Source organism: Sapajus apella, unplaced genomic scaffold (genome assembly GCF_009761245.1).
Source record: "Sapajus apella isolate SASKATOON/1434 unplaced genomic scaffold, GSC_monkey_1.0 scaffold45, whole genome shotgun sequence".
NCBI classification, from domain to species: Eukaryota; Metazoa; Chordata; class Mammalia; order Primates; family Cebidae; genus Sapajus; species Sapajus apella.
The window spans coordinates 12,988,857-13,007,491 of NW_022436985.1; the positions used below are offsets into that span (position 1 = coordinate 12,988,857).

At 35.8% G+C, this 18,635-nt stretch overlaps 1 protein-coding gene across 10 annotated transcripts in view; it reads left to right on the top strand.

The window, feature by feature from the left end:
• The window catches only part of WDFY3 (WD repeat and FYVE domain containing 3), a 296,888-nt gene that overhangs the window by 168,796 nt on the left and 109,457 nt on the right, over positions 1-18,635 (top strand). For all 10 annotated transcript variants that reach the window (XM_032239698.1, XM_032239700.1, XM_032239705.1 and 7 more), the window contains 8 exons: positions 2,027-2,139; positions 4,063-4,294; positions 5,836-5,936; positions 6,070-6,288; positions 11,184-11,365; positions 13,372-13,603; positions 14,958-15,118; positions 18,110-18,221. In XM_032239698.1, the coding sequence (XP_032095589.1) occupies positions 2,027-2,139; positions 4,063-4,294; positions 5,836-5,936; positions 6,070-6,288; positions 11,184-11,365; positions 13,372-13,603; positions 14,958-15,118; positions 18,110-18,221 (1,352 nt within the window). The remainder of the gene's footprint in view (positions 1-2,026; positions 2,140-4,062; positions 4,295-5,835; positions 5,937-6,069; positions 6,289-11,183; positions 11,366-13,371; positions 13,604-14,957; positions 15,119-18,109; positions 18,222-18,635) is intronic.

The following is an 18,635-nucleotide window of genomic DNA, read 5'->3' on the forward strand; positions in this document are numbered from 1 at the left end:
TTAAAAGTAGACACAAACACACACACACACACACGCACACGCACACGCACACACACAGAGAGACAGAGAGAGAGAGAGAGAGAAACAGACAGAGACAGAGAGAGAGAAGAGAAGAGAGGGGAACACAAAGAGGGAGAGAGAGAGAGAGGAGAGGAGAGAGAGAGCAACACACTGTCCCACACCTAATGCTACTATTTTACTATATTGCATAGTTAAATAGAATAGGCAATGAAAATCAGTCACTGGATATGTTCTGTTTTCACAGTGAGTATATTCTCATAAAAAAAATGTCAAGTGATGGTACAAGTACTTTGCTACTTAAGAGCTGTAGATTATAAACTAATTGTGTATGACGTTCTACATGAAAAACTGGCAAACCTAACTTTTAAGCCTTTTTTTTTTTTCCTGCTATAGGGAATTGAAAATTTAGAGAGGTATTCTACTTTTTTTTTTTTTTACATGATGTTATAAATGACAGGATATGGATGGTTCATGCTCTTAAAAAATGTATAGTTTAGTAATAGTTTAATAAGGAATGTGTGTAGACAAGTAGGAAATTTTTATTAGTAAGTTCTGTAATAGCAGTGTTACAGAGTTTATTTAGGGACAGCCTACACTTTTGGAAGGGTGGCTCAAAGAAGGCTTCCTGGAGGAAATGACAGTTAATGAAATAAAGTATGAGGTCGGGCAGTGTGGCTCACACCTATAATCCCAACACTTTGGGAGGTCAAAGCAGGTCAGGAATTTGAAATAAGCCTGAGTAACATAGTGAGACCCTGTTTCTACAATTTTTTTTTTAAGCTAGCATGGTGGTGTGTGCCTGTAGTCCTTGTTACGTGGGAGATTGAGGAAAAGAATTTCTTGGGCCCAAAAGTTTGAGATTACACTGAGCTGTGATCACACCACTGCACTCCAGCCTGGGTAACAGGGCAAGAGCCTGGCTCACCAAGAAAAAAAAAAAAAAAAAAAAAAAAAATTTAAGTAAGAAAGTTAAAGTATGGAAGAGAGTTAATCAGGTAGAAAAAGTAAGGCAAAGAATTTTTTTCCCCAACAAGAAAGCAAATATGGTGATCCAGGGTGAGGAAGGAGTACAGCATTCTTAAGCAGTCAGAATTTTTAGGTATGTCTTTAATGGAATTTATGATTGGGGGGAAAAATGACAGCAATGAAGCTGGAGTTTACACTAGAAATCATCTCATATATGGTACTGAATTCTAGCTGTTTTGGGTTTTCATCTACCAGAAATGGACAGCCATCGCAGTGTCTTAAGCAATAGAGTGACACTGTAGATTTCAGTTCTGAGAGATAATGACTGTAGTGAAGAATGGATTGAGTTGGGTCAACATTATTGTCTCAGGAGATAATTAAGACTTGGTTTTAGGAATAATAAAATAATGTGGTCTGGGTGGTAGAAGCAAGAATGAGAGAAGAGAGCAGATCCCGTATTTTTAGAGAGTAGAAATAACAAGATTTTCTGATTTTCTGAATGTGGAAAGTTAAAGGAGAAGGAACAAAATTACATTTCAGTGAGGTATAGAACATAAGAAAAACTCTGGGTTTGGATATAGGTGATGAGTTTGGTTTTAGAAGTACTTGAATTGGGGTTCTTCTTAAATATTATTAACTTCTAAAACATGAATTTTAAAAAAATGTGTAGCAGATATATAGCTATATGGTGATTAAATGTAAAACTAACACTATATGTTTTATTATACTTTGCATTTTTTGTATTGTAATTAGTCTGTTATAATTTATTAAATTCCTTTTTTGAATGTTTGGTGTATGAATTATAATATTCTCAAGCAAGAAATAACTGTCTAAAAATAAATTTTAAAAAATGTAGCAGATATATAGGTATACGGTGATTAAATGTAAAACTAACACTATATATTATTTTATTATACTTGGCATTTTTTGTATTGTAATTAGCCTGTAGGAATTTATTAAATTTATTTTCTGAATATTTGGTTTATGAATTATGTAATATTCTCAGTCAAGGAATAACTTTGCTTTGTCTCTTTCTTAGGGAGTTTTTACGTTTGGCAAGTCCTTTAAATTGTGGTGCCTGGGACAAAAAACTACTAAAACAATATAGGGTCCACAAACCAAGTTCACTGAGTTATGAACCAGAGATGAGAAGTAAGCTGACTTTTAAAATTCCTCTTTTTGATTTATTTTATGAATGAAAATCATGTAGGGGCTGAACATTATTTCAAGAAGTTTGTGAAAGCAAAGAGAGAAGGGCTTGTTATTTAAATAGAGAAACAAAAGATTGGGTTGATTGACAAAGGGGACAGCTGGAGAGAGGAAGAAATCAGTATTTTAAGGATCCAGAAGAGGTAGGAATTATGGGTAGAACAACCCTTGACTTGGAAGGGAGATACCTCTTTCTCAGAGGATTTGTAATTTCTCTGCCTTCCTCGAGTAGCCTTTGCCGCCTGCACTGAAGAGTAGTTGATTAGATTATTGTTGACAGGTGGTGGATTTGCAGGACAACTACTGCAGGAACACGTGGAGGATAGGAAATTTTAAATACTGATAAAAGTAGTTGAACTGATACATTAATCCAGCATATAGGCTGGATAAGGAAAGAAGTAAAGCCAAGTAGCGAGTGATAGTCTGAGAGAAAAGAAGGGTTAGATGGCCACGTTGGAAGGAAGTAGTGATCATATACTTCAGCTCTTTCGTTTTTCAGGTGACAGTTCTGAAGTCAGATTAAACAAACTTCACCCATTATTTCAGTCTTATTTTTTCTTCATACAGATGATTGTCAGTGATTAGCAAATACTGTGCTTGTGTTTTGGAAACTTTAAGATATTCTGACTTCCAACACTGTTACATTAGAGAACAGAAAGGATTGCAGTTTTTCATGTTAACTAATGTACAGCTTCTGGAGTATTTTTTGTTATCGTCATTTTTTTGTTATTATTTTTGTACTTTACACAGTTTCTTAGAATTGAGTTGTGATTTTCTTGCTAAGAGTAGAAACAAAAATTGTTCCTTTCCCTAAGAGAATATTGAAATATTTTTATAGTTGCCTGAATATCTGGCACATTTAGGAGGAAAACAGTTACCTACGCTCATGTAGTTTACCTCGAGAGAGAATATTTTTTTCATTATATTTGTAATGTGTCCCTGGAAAGATAATGACAATTTGTTTAGAATTTATCTTTTCATTCTTGAAATTGTTACCCTTTCTATAAAAATGGAAGTCTTTAAATTAAAGTACTTTATGATCATGCATTTAGTTCTAATAATTGTAAGGAAAGAATTAATAATGGGGAGAAAATAGAAGAATCAAGTTTCTGCCGTTTATCTGTAATTTTTTAAATAAAGATGACCTATTTCCTTTCTTTTTAATGCTTCTAAAATTGTTTACTTTTCCCTCAAAGATAATTAATAAAACATAGTTTTATGAAATAAATGTATTACGTGATTTGTAAACTATTAACTGAGATTTATAATTAAATTACATTGTATCATGTACATGACAATTATTTGAGATTTTTATTTTTATTTATACTCTAGTTTCCAACATTTCTGCAATGGTGCATATTGCTTTAGGGAAACACATGCTGTTAAGTTTAAAAATAAAGTACATTAGCCGGGCGCGGTGGCTCAAGCCTGTAATCCCAGCACTGTGGGAGGCCGAGGCGGGTGGATCACGAGGTCAAGAGATCGAGACCATCCTGGTCAACATGGTGAAACCCCGTCTCTACTAAAAATACAAAAAATTAGCTGGGCATGGTGGCGCGTGCCTGTAATCCCAGCTACTCAGGGGGCTGGGGGAGGAGAATTGCCTGAACCCAGGAGGCGGAGGTTGCGGTGAGCCAAGATCGCGCCATTGCACTCCAGCCTGGGTAACAAGAGCGAAACTCCGTCTCAAAAAAAAAATAAAATAAAATAAAAAAAATAATAAAGTACATTAAAACTGGATAATGATCTTGGTACTTAAAATTATTGTATAGTGAAACTGAAGTGGTATTTAAAAATAAATCCGCCTTGTAAACTTACTTTAAAATTCCATATGACATTTTCACAAGAGATTTCTTTGACTTACAGGTAGTATGATCACATCTCTGGAAGGTCTGGGTACTGATAATGTTTTTAGCTTACATGAAGATAACCATTACCGGATAAGCAAGAGCCTGGTCAAATCTGCGGAAGGAAGTACTGTACCCCTAACCAGGGTGAAATGTCTGGTCTCCATGACAACCCCACATGACATCAGACTTCATGGGTCATCAGTTACTCCAGCTTTTGTTGAATTTGACACATCGCTTGAAGGGTTTGGGTAAGGAATTTGCAAGGAAGCCAAGCTTTGTTATTTTATGCCTCATACTTGCCTTTACAAATAGATCTTTGGTTTTAAATATACTTGATTAAAATATATTTTACCATACTTAATATTTTTTAATGATTGAGTATTTTGAGCATGCTATTTTAAGATTACTATATTTGATTATTTTTGTTTATTATACTAAATAAATTGACATGACATAGGAATCTAAAATCTTAGGCCCACGAACCAAATCTGTTTTGTCAGTAAAGCTTTTGCAAACTGTGTCTTTATTTATTTATTTTTTTTGTAAATGAAGTTTTATTGGAACACAGCTACACTCATTTATATATATATTTCCTATGGTCATTCTTGTGCTGGAGTGTCAGAGTTGAGTAGTCAGATGGAGACTGCCTGGTTTACAAATAATAAAATATTTATGACTTGGCCCTTCCCAGAAAAGTCTGCCGACTTCTGATGTAATAAATATAAATGTATAGATAATATATAAATTAAAATTAGATTGAAAATTATTTAGGTTTTATCATCATCTTTCCTTCAAATTACCTAGCATAATAATTTATACATTATAAATATTCAATGACTGTCACTTCAAATGAGTAAATTATTTCAAGTAGCAGAAAAGATTATGGTAGTAGAAATGCCAGTAATGAATCTATAAACAATCTAAAAGAGTTCATGAAGTCCAGCAGCCTTAAAATAGACACAAATGTTAATAGACCTAATAGCTAGATCTGTTTGCTATTAGAGGTTTTTTTTTTTTCCTTTTGAGACAGTCTTGCTCTGTCACCCAGGCTGGAGTGCAGTGGCACTCTCTCAGCTCACTGTAACTTCCGCTGCCTGGGTTCCAAGTGATTCTCCTGTCTCATCCTCTCAAGTAGTTGGGATTACAGGCTTATGCCACCACACCTGACTATTTTAGTATTTTTAGTAGAGACGTGGTTTTGCCATGTTGGCCAGGCTGCTCTCAAACTCCTGACCTCAGGTGATCCACCCACCTCAGCTTTCCAATGTGCTAGGATTACAGGCGTGAGCCACTGCGCCCAGCCTTAGAATGTTAATTCATAATTTTTGTCTATACTAGTTGTTTGTGGTATTCTTATATTGATGGAAACCTTTGTGTTTTAAGAATATTATCATGGGTCATTATCAAACAATTAAAACATGATTGGGAATAGTCAAAAACGATCACTGATAACAAGAGAGTGACTAGAAAGAGGCACAGGGGAATTTTCCTGCAGTGATGAAATCGATCTAATGTCTTGATTGGGTTTATACATTAGAGTATGTTGCCATGTGCATATTACTCCTTAATTTTTTAAAAATTTAAATAAAAAATGTTATTTTTGGAGATTTGACAATTATATCTCTTGATATCCTTACATAATTGAAAGAAGGGAAGGGCTTCCAGATTTATTCCATGATCTTGTCTCTAGTTACCATTAAATACTGGCAGTTATTTCACTGTTGTAAGTGCATAGTGTTAAGGGGTAAAGTCATGATCTCTAATATGTATGTTGTCTTTTCTTTAATAGCTGTCTGTTTCTGCCTAGTTTGGCCCCTCATAATGCTCCTACAAATAATGCCGTCACAACAGGTCTTAATGATGGGGCTGTCGTCAGTGGTATTGGTTATGGTAAGTAATGTTTTCTTTGTGCTTATGATATTTTTTTTCCAGTACATTATATTTAATTTAGAGTTTATATGCTTTTGTGGGCATCTTTAAAAATACAAATATTAATCAACACAAACTTTTTTTGTTATTATAGGGGAAAGATTATTCCCTCCTCCATCTGGCTTAAGCTACTCTAGCTGGTTTTGTATTGAACATTTTAGTTCTCCTCCAAATAGCCACCCTGTCAGACTTCTTACCGTTGTGCGCCGAGCAAATTCTTCTGAGCAACATTACGTTTGCCTTGCCGTAGTTCTGTCAGCAAAAGACCGATCTCTGATTGTTTCCACTAAAGAGGAACTTCTCCAAAATTATGGTCAGTATTTGCATTTCCTGTTTTTTCTTTTGATTCTAGAAGTATTAAACTTCATTTTTGTATTTATTTTAAAAGTCCAACTAATAACTTTTCAGCTTAAATTATCATAGCGTAGAACAAGTTATATGAAATATTGAATATCGGTTACCAGTGAATTTTAAGACACTTTCAAAAGAGACATACAAAACAGTGGAGAGACTGAGTACCTAAAAGGACTTATCTCTACTTGCCAAGAAATCATAGCTTTTGCTAGGAAAGCAGGTTGCTTGTTTGAGTATTTTGGTAAGGATTATCATTGGCTGTGAATTCTGCTTAACTAATTAATATTCATTGAGCACCTGCCCGCCATATGTGCCACACTGTGCTAGACACAATAACATTTCAATTACCTTATCCATGACTTACCTTTAAGATGTAATACATATGATTTTATAATTCCAATTCCCTAGTTTTCTCCAATATGCCATGACTTTACAGTGCTATACAATGGAACTCCAAACTCAAGGCATTCATGAAGATCTTGCTAAATGATGTAAATAGCTTAAAATGTAAAACTCAATTTACTCTATTTTCTTGCTGAAGAATATAACCATTTTTATATAAATGTGATTTTTGTCATCTAATTTTGTTCTTTTAACTGAATAAGTAAAATAATACATATTAATTGACGTGTGGTTGGTATTCAATAAATAGTAATTTAATATAATTATTAATCTTTTATTAGATTGTAAGGCTTCTTGACTTAGTATTCTTCATGGTACCTAGCACAGAACTATCAATATAGTTAGTACTTCAAAATTCTTGTTGTGATGCTTTATTTACCCCTTAGTAGCATTTGGTCCTGTTGACTAATTCCTCTTAATTAAAACTACCTTCAATCTTGCTTTCTAGAATACTCACTATTTCTCTGATCTTTGTTTTGCAATTTCCTTCAATCGCTATCTCTTCCATCTTCTCCTCAAAATTAGTATTCTCCAGGGTTTCACCTTTGATCTTTGTACTTGACCAACTCTTAATGGGAAAAAAAAATCATAAATTAGTATTCCTTTAAGTCTTTTTTATTTCAAGGACTGTGAAGTCAAATTTTTATTTCATTTGTCTATATCCCAAGCTATGTCCTCATATTTCCAGCTGCATATTAGACATCCAGTTAGACAGTATTCCAATAAACATCTCAGATTCTAATATTTCTTCTTTATAAAACCTACATCTCCTTTAGAAGAGACCAAGGTTGCAGGATTGCTGAAGCACATGAGTTTGAGGTTGCAGTGAACTATGAAGAGGCCACAGAACTCCAGCCTAGAGAGACCCCATTTCAAACAAAAACAAAAATCCTACATCTCCTTCTGCTTTCCTATGTTGGTAAATGACACTACCACTGCCAGTTGGCCCAGCTAGAAATCTTGAGTCAACTTGAAAATACCACCCCTTCCACTAAGTCTTACTGCAATATGCCTCCCTAATATTTCTAAAATTGTCCCTTCTTCCCTATGCTCACTTCCATAGCACTTTTTTAATAATCTTCATCTCTTATCTAGACTTCATAGATTTTAATTTTTAATTTTCTTTTTGTCTGCTTATTCCATTAGAACCTCCCACAAACAAGATTATTAATCTTCGTAATCTAGGCAGCCCTGTTGTCTGACATAGTACCTAGAATGTATATTGTATAAACATATAAATGCATGAATAGAGGAAATGAATGGCCTGAGGAGGAAACAATGAGAAAAGTGAATAATAGTGGGGAATTTGAAAACACCCGGGAATTTAATGGAAAAGTTAAGTACTGGATCTGGAGACAAATCTGTAAACTAGGAAAATATTGTCTAACTCTATCTCATTTTTATTACTAAATGTAATTTGCCAGGCTGCTACAGTCCATATATGATTAGAAATGATGGTAACGTATGCATTAGTATTGCCAGGATACGTTCTCCCAACAGCTGTAACCCATTAAGATGCCTAGAAAATTAAGAGTTGTCATAAGCCAGTTGGCTTACTGAGATACCCTGACACACCACTCAGTGCTGGAAATGTCTTAGTTCAAACCTAAGTCAGAAAATGAAATGCTCACAAATTTTTATAAGGAATATATTCTTCAATACTTGAGAAGACTTACAGTCTATGAACCAGGGAAGGAAAAGGGACAAGTTTCTTGTTTCACCCATATGTTCATCTTTACTTTCACCTCCATTGGTCCATGACATGAGACCTATCAAGGCTTTAGGATCCTGCTTTCTGCCTAGTTTAGTCAGTTCCTATATCAAGTCACCTCATAGATAAGATTTTTGCCTGTGTAATAGTCTTGTCAACAGACATATATTCTGAATTGACATTCTAAAATATCTTTTTTTTTTTTTTTTTTGGTGGCGGGTAGGGATTTTTATTCTTTTTAACCAGGCTAGAGTGCAATGGCGCGATCTCGGCTCACCGCAACCTCCGCCCCCTGGGTTCAGGCAATTCTCCTGCCTCAGCCTCCTGAGTAGCTGGGATTACAGGCACGCGCCACCATGCCCAGCTAATTTTTTGTATTTTTAGTAGAGACGGGGTTTCACCATGTTGACCAGGATGGTCTCGATCTCTCGACCTCGTGATCCACCCGCCTCGGCCTCCCAAAGTGCTGGGATTACAGGCTTGAGCCACCGCGCCCGGCCCATTCTAAAATATCTTGGCAGTTAAGTATGTGCAGATATTTTAAGATTCCAAAATTAGAAATTAATATTTTATTTGCATTTTCTATTTCATATCTCATAAATTTTACTTTCATATGTTTGTTTGAACATGCTGTGAAAAATACTAGATCTGCATTAAATTGTGTGGTTACAGATTAGCTCTTTTCTTAATTAAAAAAAAACGAGTATTTAAAATCTGGCTTTCCACTGCTGTCTTGTCACTTGTTAAGTACTGATAAAAGGTAAATTAATTTTTATTTAGCTAAATATTAAAATTAATATGAAACCATTATTTCTTAGCATGGTTTGGTAATATACAGGGTAGCAAAGAGGAGCCAGATTAGAGTCAAGAAGTAATTGTAGAATGGTAGCAAATCAGAATATATTTATGTACATGGGACACAGTTTTCTGATGAAGCCGGAAACTTGGATCAACAAATACCTATTCTATACTGTAAATCATCTCCTTTTTACTAGCTGTTATTATGGACAGTACGGCCACTAACTAATAATAGATAGTTGTTCCCTTGTATCATTGAGTATAGCATATAGCAAGAATGAACTTTACATTTTTCTTGGTTGTTTTTCTAACCCATACTGTAACCAAATCAATGTCAAAAAGTCACAGCACATTATCATTGACTATAGATGCAGTGTTGTACAGCAGATCTCAAACTTTTTGTCTTTTGCTTCACTGAAACTTCATGCCATTTGTTTAGAAACTCCCCATTTGCCCCTCCCTCGAGACCTTGGCATCCAACATTTCATTCGTTGTTTCTCTGAATTTGACTATTTTAAATACCTCATATAAGTGGAGTCATGCAGTATTTGTCGTTCTATAACTGGCTATTTCATTTAGCATAATGTCCTTAAGCTTCCTATGTTGTCAGATATTGCAGAATTTCCTTCTAAATATTATTCCATTGTATGTATATACCGCATTTTCTTTACCTACTCATCTGTCCAGGGGAGTACTGATGCCTCTTTGAAGTCCTGATTTCAGTGATTTTAGGTAAGTGCCTAGATATGGTATTGCTGGATTATATGTTAGTTCTATTTTCAGTGTTTTGAGGAACCTCCATACTGTTTTCCATAGCAGCTGCAGTACTTTGCATTCCCACCAACAGTGCACAAGAGTTTCAGTTTCTCCACATTCTTGCCAAAGTTTGTGTTTTGTATTTTGATAATAGCCATTCTGATAGGTGTAAGGTGTGATTATATCATTGAGCTTATGGTTTGCATATCCCTGATGATTAGTAATACTGAGCATTTTTTATATACCTGTCTGCCATTTATGTGCCTTCTTTGGAGAAGTGTCTATTCAAGTTCTTAGCTCATTTTTAATTGATTAATAGTTTCTTTACTATTGAGTTCTAGTAGTTCTTTATGTATTTTTGACATTGATCCTTTATAAAATACACAGTTAGCAAATATTTTCCTCTGATTCCATAGATTGCCTTTTCACTCTGTTGTTTCCTTTGCTATTCAAAAGCTTTTTAGTTTGCAGTAGTTCCACCTGCTTATTTTTGTTTTGGGTGTCAACTAGTCTCTTTTTTATTGTTTATCATAACTTTATTGTCTGTTTATTTATTTATTTTTACTTCATGAGCTAACTCCTGTTCATTATAACTTTATTTGACTGTACCTATATTTCTTGAGCAGACAAGAGCAAAAATATATTCTAGGTTTCACTTCTTACTGCAGGTAAGGGTATTTGCATGAATAGGGTATCTTCAGTTTGCATTATCTTTTTATTTTTATTTTATTTCTTTTTGAAATGGAGTCTTGCTCTGTTGCTCAGGCTGGAGTACAGTGGTGCAGTCTCAGCTCACTGCAACCTCTGCCTTTCAGGTTCAAGCAATTCTCCTGTCTCAGTCTCTCGAGTAGCTGGGACTACAGGCACACACCACCATTCCTGGCTAATTTTTGTATTTTTAGTGGAGATGGGGTTTCCCCATGTTGGCCAGGCTGGTCTCGAACTCCTGACCTCAGGTGATTCACCCTCTTCTGCCTCCCAAAGTACTGAGATTACAGGCATGAACCACCACACCCAGACAGCATTACGATTTTTTTTTTTTCTGGAGTTTTATAATTACTCAAATCAGTCTGCATCATCATTTTGTTTTAACATAAAGTCAAAACATGCTGATCTAGATATGAATAATTGTTTGAATAGGGATGGTATTGGGAAAGGTTTTTTATGGCTTCCCCCCTTTATTTCAGTTGATGATTTTAGTGAAGAGTCCTCATTTTATGAGATTCTCCCATGCTGTGCTCGCTTTCGATGTGGAGAGCTTATCATTGAGGGACAGTGGCATCATTTGGTCCTGGTAATGAGCAAAGGCATGTTGAAAAACAGTACTGCAGCCCTCTATATTGATGGACAGCTTGTTAACACTGTAAAGGTAAGCATACATGCACTTGTAAATCTGCCTGCTTTAAAGGTAGTAGTTTCCGGGTGTGGGGAAGTTTTTGTGTATGTGTGTGTTTTACTGGAATATTTTTACGATTACTATCTTAATTTTAAGTTGATATTCAGTACCCATTTGAAAAATAGATTAGACTCACTTGGCTAATTCCTAACATTTTATTAGAGAAGAATAGAAATGAGGGCTTATAGGTACTAAAGAAGTTTCTGAATATGCAAGAGCTTAAGCAAGATTGCCGGGTGCTTTTTCATAAAAGAGGAACCAGTTGAAGGATTCCTAAATAACAGTGAATACACTATTTTGTCACTTCATTGCTGTTGTTGTATTTTAGTCCAGTAGACTTATATTCTTTAGAGATAGAATTGTTTATTTTTTCTTTGTTTTCAGATCACCCAGATTAGTCCTGATAATGATAATAGTATTCAATTTATTGTTTCTGAAATGAATAAGTATATAAACATTACTCTAGATTGCTATGGCATTTAGAAGAGAGAAAAACGAGTTGATGCAGCAAGTAAACAGACGAAACTTCCTTTTTCTGAATGAGAATAAATCTTGCTAGTTACTTTCTATAGAACTCAGTTCATAAGCTCCGAAAATTCTTTAACTTCTAAAACATAGTATCCATTTTATTTTGCTTTGCTTTGCTTTTTTTGTTTTGTTTTTTTTTTCTTTTTTTAAGACAGTGTCTTGCTCTGTCACCCAGCTGGAGTGCAGTGGCGCAATCTCAGCTCACCACAACTTCCACTTCCTGGGTTTGAGCGATTCTCCTGCCTTATCCTCCCAAGTAGCTGGGACTATAGGCGTGTGCCACCACGCCTGGCTAATTTTTGTATTTTTAGTAGAGATGGGGTTTCCCTTTGTTGACCAGGCTGGTCTCGAACTCCACCTCAGGTGATCCGCCCGCCTCGGCCTCCTAAACTGCTAGCATTACAAGCGGGTATCCATTTTAGAGCAACATCACTTGAAAGACGTAACAAAGACAAAGTTTGTACTTGTGTGTGAATTAAAGTTTAAAAAGCACTGAAACCAGTAGCTTCTTTGAATAGATTTACTTCCTTGATGATAATATTTTATTGTGACATTGTGTTTCAGTATGATAAACCCTAAAATGCACCTTGTGGAATAGTCATTGATTTCTTTGTATACATGATTGTATTGGAAACGGGCTTGGAGATTCTCTAGTATATTGCTCCTTCATTAATTTTAGTGATGTTAAAAATAAAAATGCCCTCAGCTGCTAGAATTGAGCTGTAGGAAGGAACTTTATTGTCGATTTATTTATATCATCATCATCACTGTCCCTGTCAGTAGTCACAGTACTGTGAAATCAACTGTGGCTCACATGTTGGTCTTCACAGTTTTACTATTAACATCACCAAGAACTTTTGTTTAATATACAGAGTAATAAATAGGATCTGAAGCTAAGATGTTACTGTGACAAAACAATTAATGGAAATTTCCTTCATCCATCAAGTTGTTTCAGCAGGAAAAAGCAACTTAATTTCCTTATCTTTTACATGGTACTTAATTGTATATTTATTATAGTATTTTATCCCTATAAAACACTTTTTATCAGTAATTTTAGTTAGCAGACTTGCATTGAGGGTAGCATACCTAATTTCAAGACTACTTTAATTACATAGTGGAAAGCTCTCTATTTCAGCACAAAAATTTCAGAGAAGCATCATTAACTTGATATGAAACCAGCCAGTGACAGTATCCCTATATTTGGTTATTGTCATTAGCATTAAAGAGTTTATCTGTATTACAGAGTTGGATAAAAGTTTTAGCTGCTATATCTGGTCCTCATTTACAGATCCCAGTATCATCCCTTGCCCTTCCTGTTTCTCAGCGCCAAATGTTTTCGTGCATTTGTAAAGTTGTGTTACTTAGGGATAATGAAAATACATATGCTGAAGTAGCTATTTTCCTGGGGAAAGTGTTCACATCTCACACATTTGCTTTTGTCTTCCTTACAGCTTCATTATGTTCACAGTACTCCAGGGGGTTCAGGTTCTGCAAATCCACCAGTGGTGAGCACAGTCTATGCCTACATTGGTACTCCACCTGCCCAACGCCAAATCGCTTCATTGGTTTGGCGCCTGGGACCCACACATTTTCTAGAAGAAGTTTTACCTTCTTCAAATGTTACTACCATTTATGAACTTGGACCAAATTATGTTGGAAGCTTTCAGGCTGTATGTATGCCATGTAAGTAACTTATTTTTAGTTCTTGAAGTTTTATGAAACTTAACTGCTGCAGTATAGATGCATCTGTGTGTACGAAGTTATACATATTGTTTATCTAGGAAAAGAGCCTTCTCCTTCTCTAATCTTCTTTAGCAGGATACTCATTCCTATTTAAAATATTTTCCTCCACTGATCATACTGCACTTTCTGGATTCTTTGTCTTTATGTCTGATCACTCATTATCTAGTTTCTCTTATTGGCTCCAAGATGTAGGCCTATGCCCTCTAGGAGTCTAACTGTGACCATCTTCTCTTTTTGTGATTTCTCCTATTACATGAAGCAGTTTAATGTACAGCCACTACTGTTAAAGAAAGAACAGATGAGTTTAATAAACACACACATATATTCTCCAGATTAGAAGAGTTAACATTATTTTTCTTCATGTCTTTACTCCAAGTCTACTTTTTGTTATCCTTTCTCCCAAAAGAAATTTAGACTCAAAGGAACTGACGTTAAGCTGGCAGTTCCTTGGTAGTACTCCTTGCAAATGATGGCTTCCACTCCCTTGTTCTGATTCTACTAAGAATCTCAGACATGTTAGGACAAGTATATTTTAAGTGGTAATAATCATATGATTTAGTAATTTATCTTTTCACTTTATCTTAATTTAGATGGTATCTCATAACAGCCCACACTTCTTGGGAACTTGTTGTGTGCTAAATAAGTCGATACACATGAAGGATGTAGCTGTTCTGAGCGCTTCACATGTATTTATTCATCTCAAAACACTGTCAATTCAATACTGTCATTATCATTCCCATTTCACAGAAGAGGAAACTGAAGCAAAAAGACATATAGGTCACACAGCTTTTAAATGATAAAGCAAGATTCAAATTCAGGCCATGTGGCTTTAAAACACATGCCTTTATTAATGACTGCTCTGCTCTGCTGTGTTGTCTAGAAGAATACAGGCAGGCATATCTGAGTGCTCTTTTTAGGGAGGAGACATAATGGTATACAGCTGATAGGGACATTACTCATTTTCATTCCTTTTTCCTTTGAATCTAGGGGGACGTTCTATAATTTGTCAGATAACAGTTAAAACTTTCCCTCTTCCTTTACATTGTGCTATATGTTAAACATGCTTTAAGAGTAGCACTTACAATGTAGAACTCTATGACTGGATATCCTTTTCCATTTTTTAATTAAAGAAATGAAGAGCTGAGAATTAAGTAAAATATTTTTTAAATTTACCTCTCTTATTCTGCTTTAAGATTTTCAAGCCTCTTCATTTAAAAATGGTAATAAGAATAAGAAACTTGTTTTAAGATGAGAATCACTGATGATTTTGAAAAGAATTATTATTCTTTTGAAGGTAAAGATGCAAAATCCGAAGGGGTAGTTCCATCCCCTGTGTCCTTAGTACCAGAGGAGAAGGTGTCATTTGGCCTCTATGCACTCTCTGTGTCTTCCCTAACAGTGGCAAGAATCCGGAAAGTGTATAACAAATTGGATAGCAAAGCCATTGCTAAGCAGGTAAGCAGAATGATTTCTTGGTGAAATACCTCAGAGCCTTATATGGATACTACCCAATTATGAGTGATTGCTGAATATCATACCTTTCATGTACTGCTTATGTTTGGTTAATTTGACTTCAAATGTAGGCCAAAACACATGTAGATATGTAACTTAATTTGGAAAAGTGACAGTTTCTGTTGTGAGTACATAATTCATATTAACTTTTTACTTATATTGGCAGTTAAAAAATTTAACTTTAGAAAAACTAATGAAAACAATTACTGTTTTTAAGGCTACAACTCAACTTTTTAATGAATGGCCTATGATATGCCAGGCAACATTTAGTTCATGACATAGCAGCAGATAAAATGAAAATTTCTGCTTTTATGTTTTCTACATTCTAGTAGAAGAGACAGATGATAATACATAAAGAAATAACCTAATCATGAAGTATGTTGGAAGGTGATGAGTGCTATGCAGTAAAATAAAGCAGGGAAGGGGAAAGAGAGAAGCTTCAAGTTTTAAATATGGTGGTTCAAGGAGGCATTACTGAGAAGGTGAATTTTGAGCAAAGACTTGACAGGGATGAGGTAACAAACCACAGAATAGAGAGCTTGGGATATACATATGAGGGTGGAGTGTTTTGTACTCCAGGAATACAGGTGTAAAGGCCTGGAGAAAAGTACTGTACATGCCTGCCATGGAGACAAATGTGGCTGGAGTAAAATTAGAGAAGGCCTGGGCAGTAGGAGAGGAGCCCAGAGAGATGATGGGCTGTCGGTTGTTTAGGATTCCGGGGGCAATTGTAAAGACACTGGCTTTGATGAAGTAAGATAGGAGGCATTATGAGGTTCCAGACACAGGAGGGAAATGTTATAACTTACATTTTATCACCACAAAGGTAGTAGTGGGGAGACAAGTTATGAGGCCAATACGATAAATAATTCCTATGAGAGATTATGGTGATTTTAACTTGGGCAATAGCAGTGGTGTTGATAAGAAGTGATCAGATTCAAGATGTCTGTGTATATATATATATACATATACATACATATATATATATACACACATATACATACTTTTTTTTTTTTTTAATGAATGAGAGGTTCTTACGTTGCCCAGGTTGGCCTCGAATGCATAGCCTCGCCTCGGTGCCAGGACAACTGGCCTGAGCCACCACAGCTCCCTTTTTTTTCTTTGAGATGGAGTTTCACTCTTATTGTCCAGGCTGAAGTGCAATGGTGCAATCTTGACTCACTGCAACCTCCACCTCCTGGGTTCAAGCAATTCTCCTGTCTCAGCCTCCTGAGTAGCACCACCACACCCAGCTAATTTTTGTATTTTTAGTAGAGATGGAGTTTCACCATGTTGGCCAGGCTGGTCTCGAACTCTTGACCTCAGGTGATCCACCCACCTCAGCTTCCCAAAGCGCTAAGATTACAAGTGTGAGCCACCCCACTTGCCTCAAGGAATATGTTAAAGGTAGACCTAACAGTTTTTGGTGATGGAATTGAAATGGGTGTGGAAGGTGAGAGAGTTAAGGAGTCCAGGGTTTTTTTTTGAACAGCTAGGAAAATGGAGTCACATTTTCTGATTTTGAGAAAACTACGAAAAGTACGGTTGGGGGAAATATTGAGAATTCTGTTTTGGAACTTTGAGAAGTGTATTAGACATCACAGCAGAGATTTCAAGGTCGTTGGAAATGTGAATCTGGATTTCATTTATACAGGTGGTGGTTAAAGCCATGAGTCTACATGTATTCACCAAAGCCTAGATGTAGATAGGGAACTGGAAGGGTTTAAAGACTGAACCCTGGGACATTCCAGTGTTATGGAGTTGGGGAGATCAAGAAGAACCAGAAAAGACTGAGAAGTATCAATCAGTGAGAAGGGAGAAAAAGCAGGAGGGCCTAATGTTGTAAGATCAAGGATTCACTTTGGAAACGTGTTAAGTGGTCATAGTAAGATGAGAAGTGAGGACTGACTATGGGGTTTAGCAAGGTGATCTCATCAGTGAATTTGATAAACTGTTTGGCTGATTATCAAAGGCAAAGTCCAAGGGGAAGGAAATCAAGAGACCAGGAACTTTAAGTATTGACCACTCTTAGGCAGAGTTTTGTCTGTATATATGTGTGGTATGTGTGTGTGTGTGTCTGTGTGTGTGTGTGTGTGTGTGTGTGTGTGTGTAGATATGTGTGTGTATATATATATATATGATACATATACATATCTTCTTCTAAGGAACATAAACTGTACATTAGTCTATAGTGAACAACAAAATTAAAGTTATATTTTCCTTGAAAATAGATCTTGTATATTTATGAATGTACAAAATGTAAGATTCCTTTATGTAGGCATGTTTTATCTATAAAATATTGAATAATTTATATAGAGTTTACTTGGATGTGGAATAAAGCTAATATGTTCACTGATCTGAAATACTGTTAGGCAATTGGTGAAGACAACCTTTCCACTACCATAGAACTTTAGTCAGAAAGACCCCTGAAGCTGTGTCTCAAGATCTTCTTGCCATCTTTATCTTAGTAAATTGTATTTAACGTAACTGCTATGAGTTTCCATACTTTGGAGGTGTTTGTACATTTCCAAAAGGTAAATGCAGCCAGGCTGGAGTGTAGAGTGCCCGTGGCACGATCTCCACTTACTGTAGCCTCCACCTCCTGGGCTCAGGTGTCTCTCTCCCTTCTTTGCCTCCTGAGTAATGTACCATCATGCCTGACTAATTTTTTGCATTTTAGTAGAAATGAGGTCTCGCCATGTTACCCAAGCTGGTCTCGAACTCCTGGGCTTGAGTGATCCCCTTGCCTCTATCTTGCAAAGTGTTGGGATTATAGGTAGGAGTCACTAGGCTGAACATAAATGTTCATTTTTCAGTATTCTGATAAGGGAGGAGAGAAAGATATGTTATCATTCATGTGTTTGATTTCTTTTCCAATCAAAACATTGCAATTGTTCTTATATAATTACATTGTTTTCCTTTCCTATTTTTCAGTTAGGCATTTCCTCACATGAGAATGCCACTCCTGTGAAGTTGATACACAATTCAGCAGGACATCTTAATGGATCTGCACGGACAATTGGGGCTGCTCTGATCGGATACTTGGGTAAGTGGACTTTGTTATTTCAAATCTCTTTATTTGCCTTCAAGTTTGCATTCACTTTCCTCACTTGAGGGACAGTATTTAAGTTCATATTTTATAGCACTGACCTATAGTGTACATGCAATATTTAGGGATGAAATGTAACAATCTCAAATTCCAGTCAACTTAAAATAATAACCTTTCATAAAATCCCATTAACTTATACATATATACCATGGAATACTATGCAGCCATAAAAAGAAATGAGATCATGTCCTTTGCAGGGACATGGATAAAGCTGGAAATCATCATCCTCAGCAAACTAACACAAGAACAGAAAACCAAACATCACATATTCTCACTCATAGGTGGGGGCTGATCAATGAGAACACGTGGACACAGGGAGGGGAACACCACACACTGGGGCCTGTCAAGGAA